The 21086-nt window shown below is 48.2% G+C and overlaps 1 protein-coding gene across 8 annotated transcripts in view; it reads left to right on the top strand.

Annotated features, from left to right (window-relative positions):
* The window catches only part of huwe1 (HECT, UBA and WWE domain containing E3 ubiquitin protein ligase 1), a 273934-nt gene that overhangs the window by 70112 nt on the left and 182736 nt on the right, over positions 1 to 21086 (top strand). For all 8 annotated transcript variants that reach the window (XM_080182805.1, XM_080182808.1, XM_080182807.1 and 5 more), the window contains exons 3-6: positions 15232 to 15330; positions 17127 to 17333; positions 17423 to 17575; positions 20053 to 20115. In XM_080182805.1, the coding sequence (XP_080038931.1) occupies positions 15232 to 15330; positions 17127 to 17333; positions 17423 to 17575; positions 20053 to 20115 (522 nt within the window). The remainder of the gene's footprint in view (positions 1 to 15231; positions 15331 to 17126; positions 17334 to 17422; positions 17576 to 20052; positions 20116 to 21086) is intronic.

A 21086-nucleotide genomic window follows, 5' to 3' on the forward strand; every position in this document is an offset into this window, starting at 1 on the left:
CGGGACCCACCTGTTGTTTTCCCAACTAAAGTGCCTGGCACGGTTTAGCAGATTCTCCTGCGAGACTTTTGAGACATGTCGTGAGTGACGTTTGCTGGAGGAGCATCAATGCCCGCACCCTCCTGTCCTGTCCCCTCCCCTTCCTTGCACCTCCTGACATGGCTTTCATCCTATTCATGGGCTGTCACTGTAGCTGAAGGAAGTAGTTGCAGCCCCCACCTTGCTGCTTCTGGCTGAGGGAGATTCCCATCATGTGGCAGCTGTTGTGCGATGAAATGGAATCCCCCTCTCCCCTGCCCTGCTTGAGTCTGGTTCCTGGAATCCCCACTGTTGTAAAATGTGACTGTTTACCAAATCATCAGGATTCGGGGATTCCACCCTTAGGACACTAAGTATACTGTAAAATATCTCTCTTAATTTTGTTGTTTAATGTTTGACTGTTGGTCTGAGTCATAAATAACTGGCACAGCCTGAGACAGAGTGAATATATCTTCACGGATTCCCTTGTAGTCCATTTTAAGTGTGGTTTCCTCTCTCTACTCCCAGTCTACCTTCTCCTCTGTATGATTAATTTGTTTCTAATGAATGGCCTTCCTAACTGGTTTTGCTCTGGATTTGGTGATCTTGAATAAGACAGAGAATGGCCCATTTTTTATTGGCGCGCGTGCGCCCCCCCCCCCCCCCCCCCAAAAAAAACTCCTCATGCCCACAAGGACGTCCCTTAGGACTGAAGTTGGTGGTTAATGAATAAGAAAGAGAATGTTCTTTTCATAGCATGGGGATGTCACTGGCAAGACCAGCATTTGTTGCCCATTATGAGTTGCTGAGTGCCTTGCTGGAGCTGTTTGGTTATCTAGAATTGCAACAGGATCTTGATCAATTGGACGAGTGGGCTGATGACTGGAGTATAATTTAGATAAATCCAAGGTGATGCATTTTGGTCAATCGAACCAGGGCAGGACTTACTCAGTTAACGTTGGGGCGTTAGGGAGAGTTATAGAACAAAGATCTAGGGGTACATGTTCATAGCTCCTTGAAAGTGGAATCACAGGTGGACAGGATGATGAAGAAGGCATTCGACATGCTTGGTTTCATTGGTCAGAATACAGGAGTTGGGACGTCTTGTTGAAGTTGTACAAGACATTGGTAAGGCCACACTTGGAATACTGTCTGCAATTCTGATCGCCCTATTATAGAAAGGATATTATTAAACTAGAAAGCGTGCAGAAGAGATTTACTAGGATGCTACTGGGACTTGATGGTTTGAGTTATAAGGAGAGCTGGATAGACAGACTTTTTGCCGAGGAGCATAGGAGGCTGACGGGTGATCTTATAGAGGTCTATGTAATAATAAAGAACAAAGAAAATTACAGCTCAGGAACAGGCCCTTCAGCCCTCCAAGCCTGCACCGATCTTGCTGCCCGACTGAACTAAAACCCCTTACTCTTCCAGGGACCATATCCTCTATTCTTAACTCATTCATGTACTTGTCAAGACGCCCCTTAAAAGTCACTACTGTATCCGCTTCCGCTACCTTCCCCGGCAGCGAGTTCCAGGCACCCCCCCACCCTCTGTGTAAAAAATCTGCCTCGAACATCTCTTTTAATCCTCGCCCCTTGCGCTTTAAACTGTGTCCCCTAGTAATTGACTCTTCCACCCTGGGAAAAAGCTTCTGACTATCCACTCTGTCCATGCCCCTCATAATCTTGTAGACTTCTATCAGGTCTCCCCTCAACCTCCGTCGCTCCAGCGAGAGCAAACCAAGTTTTTCCAATCTGTCCTCATAACTAATGCCCTCCATGACCAGGCAACATCCTGGTAAATCTTTTCTGTACCCTTTCCAAAGCCTCCACTTCCTTCTGATAGTGTGGCGACCGGAATTGAACACTATATTCCAAGTGTGGCCTCACTAAGGTTCTATAAAGCTGCAACATGACTTGCCAATTTTAAAAATCAGTGCCCTGGCCAATGAAGGTAAGCATGCCGTATGCCTTCTTGACTACCTTCTCCACTTGCACTGTCACTTTCAGTGACCTGTGTACCTGTACACCCAGATCCCTCTATCAATACTTTTAAGGGTCTGCCATTTACTGTATATTTCCTATCTATAGACCTTCCAAAACACACTACCTCACATTTATCCAGATTAAACTCCATCTGCCATCTTTCCGCCTAAGTCTCCAATCGATCTATATCCTGCTGTATCCTCTGATGGTCCTAGTTGCTATCCGCAAATCCACCAACCTTTGTGTCGTCTGCAAACTTACTAATCAATCCACTTACATTTTCCTCCAAATCATTTATATATATTACAAACAGCAAAGGTCCCAGCACTGCTCCCTGAGGAACACCACTTGTCACAGCCCTCCATTCAGAAACGCACCCTTCCACTAGTACCCTCTGCCTTCTTTAACCAAACCAGTTCTGTATCCATCTTGCCAACTCACATCTGATCCCATGTGATTTCACCTTCTGCACCAGGCTGCCATGAGGGACCTCTGTCAAGAGAGGCATAGATCAGCTAGATAGTCAACATCTTTTTCCCAAAGATAGGGGAGCCTAAAACTAGAGGGCATAGATTTAAGGCAAGAGGGGAGAGATAGTAAAGGGTGCAGAGAGGCAACTTTTTCGGAGGGTGGTGAGTGTCTGGAACAAGCTACCAGAGGTTAGTAGTAATAGTAGAGGTGGGTACAATTTTGTCTTTTAAAAAACGCTTAGACAGTTACATGGGTAAGATGGTTATAAAGGTATATGGGCCAAACGCAGGCAATTGGGACTAGCTTACTGGTTTTGAAAAAAAGGGCGGCATGGGCAAGGTGGGCCAAAGGGCCTGTTTCCATGCCATAAACCTCTGTGACTCTGTTCTGGGTCTGGAGTCACCTGTAGGTGAGACCAGATAAGGTCTTTATGGGTGACTGGAGTTTGTACGTCCTCCTTGTTTCTGTGTGGGTTTCCTCAGGGTGCTCCCATTTCTTCCCACAGTGTAAACGATGTACTGGTTAGGTGGATTGGCATGCTATAGTGTCCCTTGGTCCTCGAGATATGTAGGTGAGGGTGATTACCAGGGCAAATATTGGGGCCACAGGAATAGGGCCAGGGTGGGGTTTTCTGTTGAAAGTCCCCTGAGCATTAGCCTGGGCCTTGGGATTACTCATCCAGTGATATTACCACTACATGACTGTCACTCTACCAGGGTGGGGGGATGAAAACTTGCCTGCCAAAGGTGGGGACCAACTGAAACTATCTAGCCCAGGGGCCCCAAGTTAATGATGGGTAACTTGTAATAGTGGATGGGGTTATGATGCTTAATGGGCAGATCCTGCATTCCCTGATGGATGTTAGAAGCTAAGCAAAGCCCAAGATGGGGGAGGGGGTTTATCTCCATTCAAAGGTTGTGGTTGCTCTGATAATAAAAGTATTGAAAATAATGACCTTTCACTGTAAATTAAGAACTGCTTCCACTGTTGGGAGGCTCAAGTTACAAGACATTTCATGTATGTGGCAAGAGGCAGTGGGGATGTGTTTTTGTCTGCACTGGGTTCGAATTTGGTACGCACTGCCTGAAAAACCAAGACGGCAAAAAGTAGGAGCAGTAATAGACAGTAAGACCCATCAAGCCTGCTCCTCTTAACTCCAAATTCCTTGCTGTTCCTGATATTCCGGAAGATGAAAGGTCTGTTTATCTCAGCCTTGACTGACTTCAAGGACATAGCATCCACAACCCTCTGGGGTAGAGAATTCCAAAGATTCACAACCCTTTGAGTAAAGAAATTTCTCACCTGTCGAACTGAAGCGATGCGCTGTCTTGGGACAGTGACAGTGACAGTGCACATCCCTCACATCCACCATGTTTTAAATTCCTCACCCAGCAGAGATGATCTCTCAGCATCCACCCTGTCAACTGTTTCAGAATCTTGTATATTTCCATGAGATTGCCCGTCATTCTTTGAAACCCAGGGAGCTGTTGAATCCCCCTCTGTCAACATTCTGATGGTTACTATTTACCAGAAATTGAACTGGATCAGTCATAGAAATACTGTGTCGAAAAGAGCAGGTCAGAGGGTGCGAATTCTGCTCAGAGTAACTCACCACCTGACTTCCCAAAGCCTGTCCACACCATCTATAAGGCACAAGTTATCAGTGTGATGGAATTCTCTCCCCTTGCCTGAATGAGTGTGGCTCCAACAACACTTGAGGCTTGACACTGTCTGGGACAAACCAGCCTTGCTTGATTGGCACCCCATCCACCACTTTCAACCCCCAATCCCTGCATCGGCAATATACAATGGTAGTTCTGCATCTCATCTACAAAACGCACTGCAGGAACTCAGCAAGGCTCCTTTGACAGCACCTGACAAACCCACCAGCTCCATTGCCTACAAGGGCAGCAGATGTATGGGAACACCACCTGGAAGTTTCCCTCTGAGCCACACACCATCCTGACTTTTGGCAGTTCCTTCATTGTCCCTGGGTCCGAATCCTGGAACTCCCTCCCTAACTGCACTGTGCATGTACCAGCACTACAAGGGGGCTGTAATGGTTTAAGATGGAGGTTCACCCATCATCTTAAGGGGCAATTAGGGATGGGTAATAAAAGCTGGCCTGGCCAGCAACGCCTACATCCTGTGGAAGAAACATTTGGAACTATTAAGAGTGGCAAGTTGCTGTTGAGTCAGATATAGGCCAGACCAAGTAAGGAGAGCAGATTTCCCCCTCTGAAGGACATTCAAGAAGTTTTTGTGGATGTAACTAGTAGTGTTGGCCAAGGAGAACCTTTGGATGTGGTTTAATTAGACTTTCAGAAGCCTTTCGACAATGTATCTTGTAACAGACTACTATGTAAAGTAAAAGCAGGTGGGATTGCAGGTCGTGTCTTGAGATGGATTGGAAAGCTGGTTAACAGATAGGAAGCAAAGAGTTGGCATAAATGGGTGGATCTTTTTCTGATTGGCAGTCAGTGACTAGTGGGGTACCACAGGGATCTGTGCTCAGACCCCAACTGTTCATATTATATATAGACATGGAAGAGGGAACTGAATGTATTATCTCCAAATTTAAGTTTTTATGTTAAGTTTATTTATTAGTCACACATAAGTAGGTTTACATTAACACTGCAGTGAAGTTACTGTGAAAATCCCTTGTCGCTACACTCTGGGTACACTGAGGGAGAATTTAGCACGGCCAATGCACCTAACCAGCACGTCTTTCAGACTGTGGGAGGAAACCGGAGCACCTGGAGGAAACCCACACAGACATGGGAAGAATGTGCAAACTCCACACACTGACCCACTGGGAATTGAATCTGAGTCCCTGGTGCTGTGAGGCAGCAGTTCTAACCTCTGTGCCCCCTTTTGCAGATGATACAAAATTGGGCGGGAGGGTGAGATGTGAGGAGGATGCAGAGACAGAATGAGGACTGCAATGGTTTAAGCTGGAGGTTCAATTGCCGTCTTAGAACATAGAACAGTACAGCACAGTACAGACCCTTTGGCCCTTGATGTTGTGCCAAGCTATGTCTGAACCCAAGTTCAAGCTATCCCACTCCCTATCATTCTGGTGTGCTCCATGTGCCTATCCAATAACCGCTTGAAAGTTCCTAACGTGTCCGACTCCAGTATCACAGCAGGCAGTGTATTCCACACCCCAACCACTCTGAGTGAAGAATCTACCTCGGACATCCCTCCTATATCTCCCACCATGACCCTTATAGAACATAGAACACTACAGCACAAACAGGCCCTTCGGCCCACTGGTTGCGCCGATCACTTGTATACCTACTAAGCCATAGACATATCTATAATCCCCAATCCCATTAGATCCCATATACTCATCCAGAAGTCTTTTAAAAGACCCCAACGAGTTCGTCTCCACCACTACCGACGGCAGCCGATTCCATTCACTCACCACCCTCTGAGTGAAAAACTTACCCCTAACATCTCCTCTGCACTTGCTTCCCTGCACCTTAAATCTGTGTCCTCTCGTAGCGACCATTTCAGCCCTGGGAAATAGCCTCCGAGAATCCACCCTATCTATTCCTCTCAACATCTTATAAACCTCTATCAGGTCCCCTCTCAACCTTCGTCTCTCCAGGGAGAAGAGTCCCAGCTCCCTCAACCTATCTTCATAAGGCATGCCTCCCAATCCAGGCAACATCCTTGTAAATCTCCTCTGCACCCTTTCAATAGCTTCCACGTCTTTCCTATAGTGAGGCGACCAGAACTGCACACAGTACTCCAAGTGGGGTCTGACAAGGGTCCTATAAAGTTGCAGCATTACCTCCCGACTACTAAACTCAATCCCTCGATTAATGAAGGCCTGTACACCATACGCCTTCTTGACCACATCCTCCACCTGCGAGGCCGATTTAAGAGTCCTATGGACCCGGACCCCAAGATCCTTCTGCTCTTCAACACAGCTAAGACTCCTATCCTTGGCATTGTATTCCTTCATCCCATTGGTCCTGCCAAAATGGACCACTACACATTTATCTGCGTTGAAGTCCATCTGCCACTTCTCCGCCCAGTCTTGCATCCTATCTATGTCCCGCTGCAACTTCTGACATCCCTCCAGACCATCCATGACACCACCAACCTTCGTATCATCTGCGAACTTACTAATCCATCCCTCCATTTCCTCGTCTAGGTCATTTATGAAAATGACAAACAGTAAGGGTCCTAGAACAGATCCCTGGGGCACTCCACTGGTGACCGACCTCCATGCAGAAAAAGACCCATCCACAACCACTCTCTGCCTTCTGCAGGCAAGATGTGGGTATGCCGGCGTTGGACTGGCGTAAACACAGTAAAAAGTCTGACAACACCAGGTTTTAGTCCAACCTATTTATTTGATAATATACTCACAAGCTTTCGGAGTTAGTCCCTTCGTCAGGTGAATGGAGAGTTCCGGCCTCAGACAGAGCATATAAAGCACAGACAGTTTAGAGATTACTGATTAGAATGCGAATCTTTACACCTAACCTGCTGTTCAAGACCTGAAGTGGCTGATAATGTGAGTGGATGGAGCACTGATCACAGTTTAAAGAGATGTGTATTGTCTCCAGACAGTACAGTAAGTGAGGTTTTGCAAACCCAGGCAAGTCACGGGGGTTACAGATAGTGCGACATGAACCCAAGATCCCTGTTGAGACCGTCCTCGTGTGCGGAACTTGGCTATCAGTCTCTGTTCAGCGACTCTGCGCTGTCGTGTGTCGTGAAGGCCGCCTTGGAGAATGCTTACCCGAAGGTCAGAGGCTGAATGCCCGTGACCACTGAAGTGTTCACCAACAGGAAGGGAACAGTCTTGCCTGGTGACTGTCGAGCGATGTTCATTCATCCGTTGTCGTAGCGTCTGCATGGGCTCCCCAGTGTACCATGCTTCGGGACATCCTTTCTTGCAACGTATCAGGTAGACAATGTTGGCCGAGTTGCAAGAGTATTTACCGTGTACCTGGTGGATGGTGTTCTCACGTGTGATGATGGTATCCATGTCGATGATCCGGCATGTCTTGCAGAGGTTGCTGTGGCAGGGTTGTGTGGTATTGTGGTCACTGTTCTCCTGAAGGCTGGGTAGTTTGCTGCGAACAATGGTCTGTTTGAGGTTGTGTGGTTGTCTGAAAGCAAGAAGTGGGGGTGTGGGGATAGCCCTGGCGAGATGTTCGTCTTCATCAATGATATGTTGAAGCCACAGCAACCTCTGCAAGACATGCCGGATCATCGACATGGATACCATCATCACACGTGAGAATACCATCCACCAGGTACATGGTAAATACTCTTGCAACTCGACCAACATTGTCTACCTGATACGTTGCAAGAAAGGATGTCCCGAAGCATGGTACATTGGGGAGACCATGCAGACGCTACGACAACGGATGAATGAACATCGCTCGACAGTCACCAGGCAAGACTGTTCCCTTCCTGTTGGCGAACACTTCAGTGGTCACGGGCATTCAGCCTCTGACCTTCGGGTAAGCATTCTCCAAGGCGGCCTTCACGACACACGACAGCGCAGAGTCGCTGAACAGAGACTGATAGCCAAGTTCCGCACACATGAGGACGGTCTCAACAGGGATCTTGGGTTCATGTCGCACTATCTGTAACCCCCGTGACTTGCCTGGGTTTGCAAAACCTCACTTACTGTACTGTCTGGAGACAATACACATCTCTTTAAACTGTGATCAGTGCTCCATCCACTCACATTATCAGTCACTTCAGGTCTTGAACAGCAGGTTAGGTGTAAGGATTCGCATTCTAATCAGTAATCTCTAAACTGTCTGTGCTTTATATGCTCTGTCTGAGGCCAGAACTCTCCATTCACCTGACGAAGGGACTAACCCCAAAAGCTTGTGAGTATATTATCAAATAAATAGGTTGGACTAAAACCTGGTGTTGTCAGACTTTTTTCTGCAGGCAAGCCAGTTCTGGATCCACAAGGCCAAAGCCCCCTGGATCCCATGCCCTCTCACCTTCTCAAGAAGTCTTGCATGGGGGACCTTATCAAACGCCTTGTAAACCACGTCTACCGCTCTTCCTTCATCAATGTGTTCAGTCACATTCTCAAAGAACTCAACTAGGCTTGTAAGGCATGATCTGCCCTCGACAAAACCATGTTGACTATTTCTGATCATTCTAAACTTCTCCAAATGCCCATAAGCCTTGTCCCTCAGAAGCCTCTCCATCAACTTACCAACCACTGAAGTCAGACTCACCGGTCGGTAATTTCCCGGGCTACCCCTGTTCCCTTTCTTGAAAATAGGAACCACATTTGCAATCCTTCAATCCTCCGGAACCTCTCCCGTCTCCATCGACGACGCAAAGATCATCGTCAGGAGCTCTGCAATCACTTCCCTCCCCTCCCACAGTAACCTGGGGTACATCCCATCCAGTCCCAGTGACTTGTCTATCTTGGTAGAATTTAAAAGTTCTAACACATCCTCTTCCTTAACATCCACAAACTCAATCTTTTCAGTCCGCCACAAACCTATAGTACAACCTCCCAGATCACTTTCCACCGTGAATACCGAGGCAAAGTACTCATTAAGCACCTCCGCCATTTCTTCCGGTTCCACACAGACTTTTCCCACTTCACCTTTTATAGGTCCTATCCCTTCTCTTCTCATCCTTTTACTTTTCACATATTTGTAGAAGGCCTTGGGATTCTCCTTAATCTTACCTGCCAAGGCCTTCTCATGACCCCTTCTGGCTCTCCTAATTTCCTTTTTGAGCTCCTTTCTACAAGCCTTATACTCCTCTAGATCCTTACCATCTCCTAGCTCCCTGAACCTTTTATACACCTTTCCTTTCTTCCTGACTAGGTTCACCACAGCCTTCGTGCACCACGATTCCTGCGACCTACCAAAACCTCCTTGTCTCATCGGAACATTATCGTGCAGAGCTCCAGTCAAACATTCCTTGAATATCTGCCACCTTCCTTCTGTACTTTTCCCCAAGAACGCCTCCTTCCAGTTTGTTTGTCCAATTATCTGCCTGACATCTTCATATTTCCCCTTACTCCAGACAAGCACCTTCCTAGCCTGCCTGATCCTATCTCGTTCCAAAGCTATTGTGAAGGAGATAGAATTATGATCTCCATCCCCAAGATGCTCTCCAACCGAGAGATCCGACACCTGTCCTGGTTCATTAGCCAGCACCAGGTCAAGTACAGCCTCTCCTCTCGTAGGCTTATCCACGTACTGTGTCAGGAAACCCTCCTGAACACACCTAACAAACTCGTCCCCATCCAAACCCCTCACCCTAGGGATATTCCAATCGATGTTTGGGAAATTAAAGTCTCCCATCACAACAACTCTGTTATTACTACATCTCTCTAGGATCTGTTTCCCTATCTGCACCTCAACATCCCTGTCACTATTGGGCAGCCTATAGAAAACACCCAGCAAAGTTATCGACCCTTTGCTGTTCCTAACTTCCACCCACAATGACTCTGTTGGCAGTCCATCCACGGCATCCTCCTTCTCTGCAGCCGTGACACTGTCCCTGATCAACAGTGCCACTCCACCACCTCTTTTGCCCCCAACCCTGTCCTTCCTGAAGCATCTGAATCCTGGCACCTGAAGTACCCAGTCCTGCCCCTGAGACATCCAAGTCTGTGTAATGGCCACCACATCACATTCCCAAGCAGCAATCCACGTCCTAAGCTCATCTACCTTATTTACTACACTCCTGGCGTTAAAATAGACACAGCTCAGCCCCTCGGTCTGGACATTTCTCTTCTCCACCACCCGTCTAACCTCCCTCTCATACCGTCTACAGTCCTTCCCTACCCGGGAGCTAACCTCCTCGGTCTTGTCTCCTCATCTCTGTTCCCTCCCCCCAACTTTTCTTGTTTAAAGTCCCCCCAGTAGCCCTAGCCAGTCTTCCCGCCAAGATATTGGTCCCCCTGGGATTCAAGTGCCACCCGTCTTTACTGTACAGGTCACACCTGCCCCTAAAGAGGTCCCAATGATCCAGGAACCGGAATCCCTGCCGCCTGCTCCAGTCCCTCAGCCATGCATTCACCCTCCACCTCATTCCATTCCTGCTCTCATTCTCCCGCGGCCCCCTAGTAACAGCTACATCCACCCGAGGAAATAGTCTCTGCACGTCCACTCTGTCAATCCCTCTCATCATCTTATAAACCTCTATTAAGTCGTCTCTCATCCTCCTCTGCTCTAAAGAGAAAAGCCCCAGCTCCCTCAATCTTTCCTCATAAGACCTACCCTCCAAACCAGGCAGCATCCTGGTAAATCTCCTCTGCACTCTCTCCAATGCTTCCACATCCTTCTTATAGTGAGGTGACCAGAACTGAACACAATATTCCAAATGTGGTCTCACCAACGTCCGGTATAGTTGCAGCATAACCCCATGGCTCTTAAACTCAAACCCCCTGTTAATAAACGCTAACACACTATAAGCCTTCTTCACGGCTCTATCCACTTGAGTGGCAACCTTCAGAGATCTGTGGATATGAACCCCAAGATCTCTCTGTTCCTCCACATTCTTCAGAACTCTGCCGTTGACCCTGTAATCTGCATTTATGTTTGTCCTACCAAAATGAATCATCTCGCACTTATCAGGGTTAAATTCCATCTGTCACTTTTCAGCCCAGCTCTGCATCCTATTAATGTCTCTCTGCAGCCTACAAGAGCCCTTCACCTCATCCACTATTGCACCAATCTTGGTGTCATCAGTAAATTTACTAACCCACTCTTCAGCCCCCCCTTCCAAGTCATTGATAAAAATCACAAATAGCAGAGGACCCAGCACTGATCTCTGTGGTACACCGCTGGTAACTGGCCTCCAGTCTGAAAATTTTCCCTCCACCACCACCCTCTGTCTTCTATGAGACAGCCAGTTACTTTCTTCATGAGCCTACCATGGGGAACCTTATCAAACGCCTTACTAAAATCCATGTGAATGACATCAACTGCCGTATCTTCATCTACACACTTAGTTACCTCCTCAAAGAATTCAATCAAATTTGTGAGGCAAGACTTACCCCTCACGAAACCATGCTGTCTATCCCAGTTTAAGCTGCATCTTTCCAAATGGTTATAATTCCTATCCCTCAGGACTTTTTCCATTAACTTACTGACCATCAGAGTAAGACTAACTGGCTTATAATTACCAGGGTCATTCCTATTTCCTGTTTTGAAGAGAGGAACAATATTCATCACTCTCCAGTCCGCTGGCACAATCCCCATGATCAGTGAGGACCCAAAGATCAAAGCTAAAGGCTCCACAATCTCATCCCTTGCCTCCCAAAGTATCCTAGGATGTATCCCATCTGGCCCAGAGGATCTGTCGACTCTCAGGTTTTTCAAAGTTGCTAATATGTCTACCTCCTCCATCCTATCAGCCAGTGTCACACTCTCATCTTCAAAAACATGGCCCCTTTCCTTAATAAACACCAAAGAAAAGTATTTATTTAATGCCTCACGTATCTGTTCTGACTCCATGCACAAGTTCCCACTACTATCCTTGACTGGCCCTAACCTCACCCTGGTCGCTCTTTTATTTCTCACATTAGAGTAAAAAGCCTTTGGGTTGTCCTTGGTCTGACCCGCTAAGGACTTCTCATGCCCCTTCCTAGCTCTCCTAAGCCCTTTTTTAAGGGGCAGTTAGGGATGGGTAATAAATGCTGTAATGGCCAGCATGGTGGCACAGTGATTAGCACTGCTGTTTCATAGCGTCAGGGACCTGGGTTCGATTCCAGCCTTGGGTCACTGTCTGTGTGGAGTTTGCACTTTCTCCCTGTGTCTGTGTGGGTTTTCTCTGGGTACTCTGGCTTCCTCCCATAGTCCAAAGATGTGTGGGTTAGGCTGATTGACCAGGCTGAATTGCCCCTTAGTTTCAGGGGGACTAGCTTGGGTAAAAATGGATGGGGGGGGGGGGGGGGGATGGTGATAAAACCTGGGTGGGATTGTGATTGGTGCAGACTCGATGGGCCGAATGGCCTCTTCCTGCACGGCAGGGATTCTACAATTCTAGATGCTTCAGTGTGATTTGGACAGGCTGAGTGTGTGGGCATCTGCATGGCAGATGGAGTGTAATGTGGATAAATGTTATCCACTTTGGGAGCAATAATAGGAAAGACGGATTATTACTCAAATGGGTGTAAATTGAGAGAGGTGGATATTCAGCAAGAGCTTGGTGTCCTTGTGCATCAGTCGCTGAAAATAAGCACACAGATACAGCAGGCAGTAAAGAAGGCGAATGGCATGTTGGTTTCAAAGCGAGAGTATTTGGGTATAGGGATGTTTTGCTGCAATTGTACAGGGTGATGGTGAGGCCACACGTGGAGTATTGTGTACAGTTTTGGAGCACTTATCTGAGGAAGGCTGCCCTTGCTATAGAGGGTGAAGGTTTACCAGGCTGATTCCTGGGATGGCAGGTCTGTCATATGAGGAGAGACTGAGTCGGTGAGGATTATATTCACTGGAGTTTGGAAGAGTGAGAGGGGATCTGATAGAAACTTATAAAATTCTAACAGGGTTAGACAGGGTAGATTCAGAAAGAATGTCCCCGATGGTGGGGGGAGTCCAGAACTAGGGGTCAGAGTTTGAGGATAAGGGGGAAACCTTTTAGAACTGAGGTGAGGAGAAATTTCTTCACCCAGAGGGTGGGGAATGTGTGGAATTCACTCCCACAGAAAGTAGCTGAGGCCAAAACGTTGTGTGATTTCAAGAAGAAACTAAATATAGCTCTTGAAGCTAACAGGAATGGGAGAAGAGGGGTGGGATCTGGATGTTGAATTCGATGATCAACCGTGATCAAAATGAATGGCGGTGCAGACTGGAAGGGTCAAATGGTCGTCTCCTGCTTCTAGTTTATATGTTCTTAGAACCCTACAGTGCAGAAAGAGGCCCTTCGGCCCATCGAGTCTGCACCGACCACAATCCACCCAGGCCCTACCCCTATATCATACCCACTAATCCCTCCAACCTACACATCCCTGGACACTAAGGGGCAATTTCTTAGCATGGCCAATCAACCTAACCCGTTGCTATGTTACTAGTTGAGTTTTTAATAATTTGGTATTTTAGTGGTCACCATTTTTAAGACCAGTCTGTTATTTCAGATTTAATTAAATATAAATCCCCCTGCTCCTCCGATGGGCCTTGAGTGTGACCCCAGGCCTCTGGATTACTCATCTAGTAACATTACCACTGCGCTACTGTTCTTTTCAATTCGAAGTAAAACAGTTTAAGATTGTAGCAGTAGTTCTTTTTTGGGATCTGTTTTCCTTTGCACTGAGCGTTGACTTCATTGCTGACACGCGTGCATTGCAAACCCTTGGCAGGGAAGTTTGGATTATTGATGTTTTGTTTGTGGATGTGTTGGCATGGTAATGTCTCGAACATCCCCTACATGGCTTTTAGTTGTGGCTAAGCTGAGGTGAACTCAGAATTTTCAGTGCTAGTGGCTTTAACTCCCACATGGCTACGATTCTAGTCTTTGATCTGCTTGGGAGCAGGAGCTGCAGTGGTAGAAGGGCATAACATATAGAAATATTGAAATTAGAAGCAAGAGGAGGCCATTCAGCCCTTCCAGTCTGTTTCACCATTCATTGTGATCATGGTTGATCATCAAATTCAATATCCCAATTTCCCCCACTCCCCCACCATATCCCTCAATCCCTTTAGCCCCAAGAGCTTTACCTAATTTCTTCCTGAAATCACACAATGTTTTGGCCTCCACTATCTGTGGGAGTGAGTTCCACACATTCCCCACCCTCTGGGTGAAGAAATTTCTCCTCACCTCAGTTCTAAAAGGTTTCCCCCTTATCCTCAAACTCTGACCCCCTAGTTCTGGACTCTCCCCACCATCAGGAACATTCTTTCTGAATCTACCCTGTCTAACCCTGTTAGAATTTTATAAGTTTCTATCAGATCCCCTCTCACTCTTCTAAACTCCAGTGAATATAATCTTAACTGACTCAGTCTCTCCTCATATGACAGACCTGCCATCCTAGGAATCAGCCTGGTAAACCTTCGCTGTGCTCCCTCTATAGCAAGGACATCCTTCCTCAGATAAGGAGACCAAAACTGTACACAATACTCCAAGTGTAGCCTCACAAACGCCCTGTACAATTACAGTAAAACATCCCTATCCCTATACTCCAATCCTCTTGCTATGAAGGCCAAAATACCATTTCCCTTCTTTACTGCCTGCTGTACCTGTGCACTTACTTTCACCAACTGATACACAAGGACTCCAAGGTCTCGCTGAGTATCTGCCCCTCTCAATTTACACCCATTCAAATAATAATGTCTTCCTATTTTTGCTCCCAAAGTGGATAACCTCACATTTATCCACATTATACTGCATCTGCCATGCAGATGCCCACTCACTCAGCCTGTCTAAATCACACTGAAGCTTCTCTGTATCCCCCTCACAGCTCACCCTCCCATCCAACTTTGTATCATCTGCAAATTTGGAGATAATACATTCAGTTCCCTCTTCCAAGTCATTAAACTAGCCAAAGCAACTGCAGTCAGCCAGGGCAGACAGATACATGGGTAAATATTTTACCCAGTGAGGTTTTGAGTTGTTACCTTTTCTCAAGTGCTTGCAGTCAGTGCTGGTGTGACTGTAGTTTTCAAGGGGGAGGAATACCTCCTGTCGGTTTTGTTTAAGTTGAGCTGTTTATTGACGTAACTATTTTTGAAAAGAAGAATGCAGCCAGAATGTGTCCCAAGCTGAGGTGACTGTCCTTTCTCATCCTGTGCAGCCTGCTGACTGCCGAGGCCTGATTGAGAAACTGAAGGCCTGCAACGATGAACAGCTCCTGACAGAACTTCAGCAGATCAAAACATGGAATATTGGAAAGGTAGGCCTTACAGCCTGTGTGCCGGGGAGGGAAGGTGGGACACTGCCCGAGTGCCAGGAGGGGGTGGGGCACTGCCCGAGTGCCGGGGGTTGGGGGGGGGGGCAGGGTGGGGCGCTGCCCGTGTGCCGGGGGGGCGGCGGCTGCCCGGGGGCTGGAGTTGTCCTGGACGTGGTCATTCTGGTGTGGTTGCCTGTATGGTAAGTACATTTAAATGGAAGCCTGGATCTGTTACCTGGAGCAGCCAGAGGTTGAGATGCAAGCATACGCAGCCTTGTCTGTGGTTCACAAGCTTTGCTGGTGTCCCCTCTTCCACCATTTACCTTCAGCCTGTTTTTCAGTGTTTTTTTTATGTTGCTGGTAATTATTGTTCTGCACACATTACGACAAATGCACAAGTAGAAAATTTCTTGGTAACTTGGGAACCCATAGTTCATCAGTGCTTTTGTCATGGCAACACCTCAACCCATCAGGGTGGACTTGCGTCCTTTTCTCCTGCAGTATAAATTGTGATTACCTGAAATTTGGCATTCTTATGTTTGTCCAAATGAGTGGGGGATGAAAAGCCGCGGTGGCATGTCCTTTTTTAAGCAGGGCAAGTATTTCTATCACCTTTCAGATCCTCAGGGCACCGTACTATGGGTGGGGCGGCACGGTCGCACAGTGGGTTAGCACTGCTGCTTCACAGCTCCAGGGACCTGGGTTTGATTCCCAGCTTGGGTCACTGTCTGTGTGGAGTTTGCACGTTCTCCCTGTGTTTGCGTGGGTTTCCTCTGGGTGCTCCGGTTTCCTCCCACACTCAAGTTGTGCGGGTTAGGTTGATTGGCCGTGCTAAAATTGCCCCTTAGTGTACTAGGATGCTTAGGTTAGAGGGATTAGCGGGTAAAATATGTAGGGATATGGGGGTAGGGCCTGGGTGGGATTGTGGTCGGTGCAGACTCGATGGGCCAAAGGGCCTCTTTCTGCACTGTAGGGTTCTATGTTTTACTATCAATGAAATACTTTTTGCCACACAGGCACGCAGAGGTGCAGCAGCAAACTGTGCAAGTGTTATGACCTTGTGTGATGAATTTCTGCTTCAGCCACTATCGAACCCAAACAATACCTGTAGCTCTGAAGGAGGCCATTCAGCCCATTGAACCTGTACCAACTCTGAAAGAGCATCCCACCCCAGCCCTACCCCTCTAACCCCACATGTTTACCATGGTTAACTTAATTTTGTTCCCCATCTTTTTCCCTCCACATACTGTCTGTATAATTCACTTACTAATTCTGCTTTTCCCACCCTAATTGTGTGGAGTTTACAGCACAGCAATGAACCCAACTGCGTAACGGAGTGCTGGTTTTTATGATGCTTACAAACTTCCTCCTCCTCCTCTGCTTCCCCTCCCCCCCCCCGTCCGCAGGTCCCCTCTCCCCCCTGCCCTTGATTGAATTTAGATGTATTTAAGGGGAAGTTATTTGCTACTACCTGTCCATGTTCTCTCCATTCTCTGGGTTTTGAATAAGAATTCTCCTTGAGGTTGCTGTCTGATTTGTTCAGGCCTGCCCTGGCTTCATTGTCTTTGGTTCCCAATCTCCCCGATCGAACCCATCAGAAAAGACAAAACCAAATCTGAACCTCTCACTTCTTACTCCCAGCATTAAGCTGGCTTCAGGAATCATTCGACTTGCAGTTATTATGTTGTTTATTGGATGGGCAGAAGGAATAAAATGCCGAAGGTTGGTGCTTGTATTGAGGGTTTTTTTGGTCCGGAATTGTTGATCCATCCCTGCTCTTGCTGCTTTCTTTCTCTCAGTGCGAGCTGTACCACTGGGTGGACCTGCTAGACCGGTTCGATGGAATTTTGGCTGATGCTGGGCAGACTGTGGAAACAATGTCCTGGATGTTGGTGTGCGACAGGCCAGAGAACGAGCAGCTCAAAGCTCTCCTGCTGGCTGTCTTAAACTTCACGGCCCTGCTCATTGAGTACAGCTTCTCACGGCACCTGTACAGTTCCATTGAGGTAAGTGTCAGAGCTGCATCGCTGCCGGGACTGAAACCGTATTCTAGAACGTGAACAGGATGTACTTAACTCTTCACTCTTTCTTTCAGCATCTGACTACTTTGTTAGCATCATGTGACATGCAAGTGGTGCTGGCTGTGCTAAATCTGCTGTATGTGTTCAGCAAAAGGTCCAATTATATCACTAGGCTCGGATCCGATAAGAGGACTCCTTTGTTGTCGAGATTACAGCATTTAGCAGAGGTATGTTCTCAGCAGATTTTCTTTTCTCCCTTCCCTGAACAGGAAATGGCTTGGCCTGACCACTCTGTGTTGCTGCTTGTAAGCACACAGCTGAGGGCAGAGAGGAGGACTGTTGGCAACCAGTACACACACAGATAAGCTAGACATCTTGGTGACCGGGAGGCGCAGATGCTCTCTCTCATGCACACACACTCAGGCAAACTTGCACTCACACAGATGCGTTCACATTTGCATAGATGCGCTCGCGCTTGCGCTCTCGCACAGGCGCGCTCATTGCTGTGTTTGAAGAGATGGCCAGAACCAAGCATACAGCGTGCAAGTCAACTGGAGGGAAAGCTCCCCACAAGCGACTGGTTACCAAAGCTGCCCACAGGAGTGCTCCAGCCACGGGCGGAGTGAAGAAGCATCACCACTACCGGCCCGGCACTGTGGCTTTGCGGGAGATTCACCGCTACCGGAAATCCACCGAGTTGCTGATCAGCAAGCTGCCCTTCCAGCGTCTGGTGCGAGAGATCGCTCAGGACTTCGACTGACCTGAGCTTCCAGTGCTCGGCCGTCTTGGCCCTACAGGAGGCTAGTGAGGCTTACCTGGCGGGGCTGTATGAGGACACCAACCTATGCGCCATCCGCATCAAGCCCAAGGACATCCAGCTGGCCCACCGCATCCGTCACCCTCTATTACCTTTGAAAACCAAAAAGAAACACAGGCGTCCTCGCGCTCGCGCACAGGTGTACTGGCGCGCAGGCACCCTCACTCCCACATCTCTTGCTCACGTCTAGCTCACAGCTCGCTCAGATCTGGGTGGTACGGTAGCGCAGTGGTTAGCACTGCTGCTTCACAGCTCCAGGGTCCTGGGGTCACTGTCTGTGTGGAGTTTGCACATTCTCCTTGTGTCTGCGTGGGTTTCCTCCGGGTACTCCGGTTTCCTCCCACGGTCCAAAAATGTGCGAGTTCGGTTGATTGGCCATGCTAAAAAATTGCCCCTAGTGTCCCGGGATGCGTAGGTTAGAGGGATTAGTGGGTATAACATGGAGGGAAATGGGGGTAGGGCCCGGGTGGGATTGTGTTCGGTGCAGACTCGATGGGCTGAAGGGCCTTTTTCTGCACTGTAGGGTTCTATGATCTAGCTCACTTGCTCACATCTAGCTCACAGCTTGCTTGTTTGCTCACAGCTCACAAACACACAGTCACACTCTCACACTCACACACAGGCGCACACACAGGCACACTCTCATATGGGCACGCGCACAGGCACTCTGTCACACGGGCACGCGCGCAGGCGCTCTGTCACGGGCACGCGCGCAGGCGCTCTGTCACGGGCACGCGCGCAGGCGCTCTGTCACGGGCACGCGCGCAGGCGCTCTGTCACGGGCACGCGCGCAGGCGCTCTGTCACGGGCACGCGCGCAGGCGCTCTGTCACGGGCACGCGCGCAGGCGCTCTGTCACGGGCACGCGCGCAGGCGCTCTGTCACGGGCACGCGCGCAGGCGCTCTGTCACGGGCACGCGCGCAGGCGCTCTGTCACGGGCACGCGCGCAGGCACGGGGGCATGAGGCGTGAACTCAAATCTGGAAAAGAGCAGGTGTGAACACAGCAGCTTGACAGATGGTGGTACACTAACCCAGAGCATTGTGGGGTTTTTGTTCTCTCTAATTCTGGGATGAGCCCAGCATCTATTATCCAGTCCTAATTACCCATTGAAGTACGGTGTGTTCAGACCAACACACAACCAAGTTGCTGTGTGAGGCCTGGAGTCAGAATGATGGCCAGACCGAGTAAGGATGGTAGATTTCCTTCCCTAAAAGATGGTAGTGAGTGAACCTGATAGGTTTTTACGCCAATCGATGATGAATTCCTGTTCACCATTATTCAATTCCGGATGAAATGAATTGAATTTAAATTCCACTAGCTGGCCAGTTGGGTTTGACCCTGCTTCTCCAGAGCAATAACCTGCTGCTCTGGATTGCACACCCTCTGTGCCCCCATTGAGTGGTGCGGTATTACACATGCTGCTCTCCATCTGTTGGCACTTTACCATTTAGCAAATACCTTCTTGCAAGAGGCAAGGCATGAGGAAATCAGACGATAACCTTGACCCCATTTATTCACTCTCGATGCCTCTACCTCTCTCAAAATGTCTACAAATTTGAGGCAGAATGTTCCAGAATTCCACTCACCTGTTGTAAGTGCCCTCTGATTCCATCCTTTAATGAGCCAGCTCTGTGCATCATTTGCTCTGAATGTCCTGACCAGAGGAAATTGTTTTTCAGTAACCGGCCAAACCCTTTTCATCATTCTGGGTGCTTTGATTAAGATCATTCCTCAGTTCAGGGTTGGAATCCGGGATTTGTGTTTTAATCTGTATGGTTTTTAGCTTCTTCCTGGAATAACTTGACTGAGCCATCAGGAGGCAGGATTTTACTTGACCACGTGCTTTCCTGTCTAAGAGAAACAATTTTCCGTCTTCTTCCAACAGAGTTGGGGTGGAAAGGAGAATGGATTTGGCCTTGCAGAGTGCTGCCGTGACTTACAGATGTCGGTAAGTGATGTGACGGAGAAATTGTGTTGAAATCTGATTGGGAATATGTCCCAGCCCCCCGCGCGTTTCACAGTTTACAGCTGCATCACGTAAAACTACTCTGGGCCATCTTCTGGTTGCACGAAGGAGGAATAGATCTCTCTGCTCTGGGGTTGGACCTTGGAGTTGCCAGAGACCAGATATCTGGTCCTGGTTTCCTCAGTCGGACAGTGGATGCAGCTGGCCCTTTAGCAGTGATAAAGATGCTGTGTTCCAGGGTGACATGTTGCAGCAGCATGTTAAATGTAGCACTGAAGCCAGTCAGAGGACTGCCCTGTGTTTTATTTTGCTATATCTTTTAAGAAGAATGTAACTGTATTTCTTAGATCAATCCCCCCCCCACATTTCCTCTCTGAGCCTTTGTCCCTGTGCTGGACTTAAACATGAAGACTTTGTGGAGCAGCTGGTTCAGTGACAATGTTGGCACAAATAAAGCACCCCTTTACACCTTTACTCGTACTTCTTGACATTCTAGGTCAGAACTGTAGGAAACTAAGCAACTGATATCCCAGCAAAACAGAAATTGAAATGTGCTTGCCCTTCCTTCCCTTCCTGAATCATAACGAACAATGCCGTTCCCATGTTGGGGGGAGAGGGCACGGTATGAACCTGTCTGGGTTAGAGTGGGGTCAATGGCTGCAGCAGTTGGGACGGGCTTGGCTCGCATTGATAGCTGCTGGGAGGTCTGTACTGGCTCCGGTGTCCCAGGACCCGGAACGTGGTTTACTTTTCATAGATTATGACAATATGATGGGTGACACCAGCCCCTCGTTGTGATCCTTTCCAGGCTAGTTTTGCTTGCTGGCTTTTCCCTCTCCCCTTCCCATCTCATTAGCCACCTTGCGCAATGCCAAAAGAATTTCCAGGGCTGTAGAAGGTGTAAGTATTCGATACGTTCCAGAGAGTGGCAGTGAAAGAATGCCCCCGTTTTA

The sequence above is a fragment of the Carcharhinus amblyrhynchos genome, unplaced genomic scaffold (assembly GCF_965287045.1).
Source record: "Carcharhinus amblyrhynchos unplaced genomic scaffold, sCarAmb.v2.hapA scaffold_90, whole genome shotgun sequence".
NCBI lineage: Eukaryota > Metazoa > Chordata > Chondrichthyes > Carcharhiniformes > Carcharhinidae > Carcharhinus > Carcharhinus amblyrhynchos.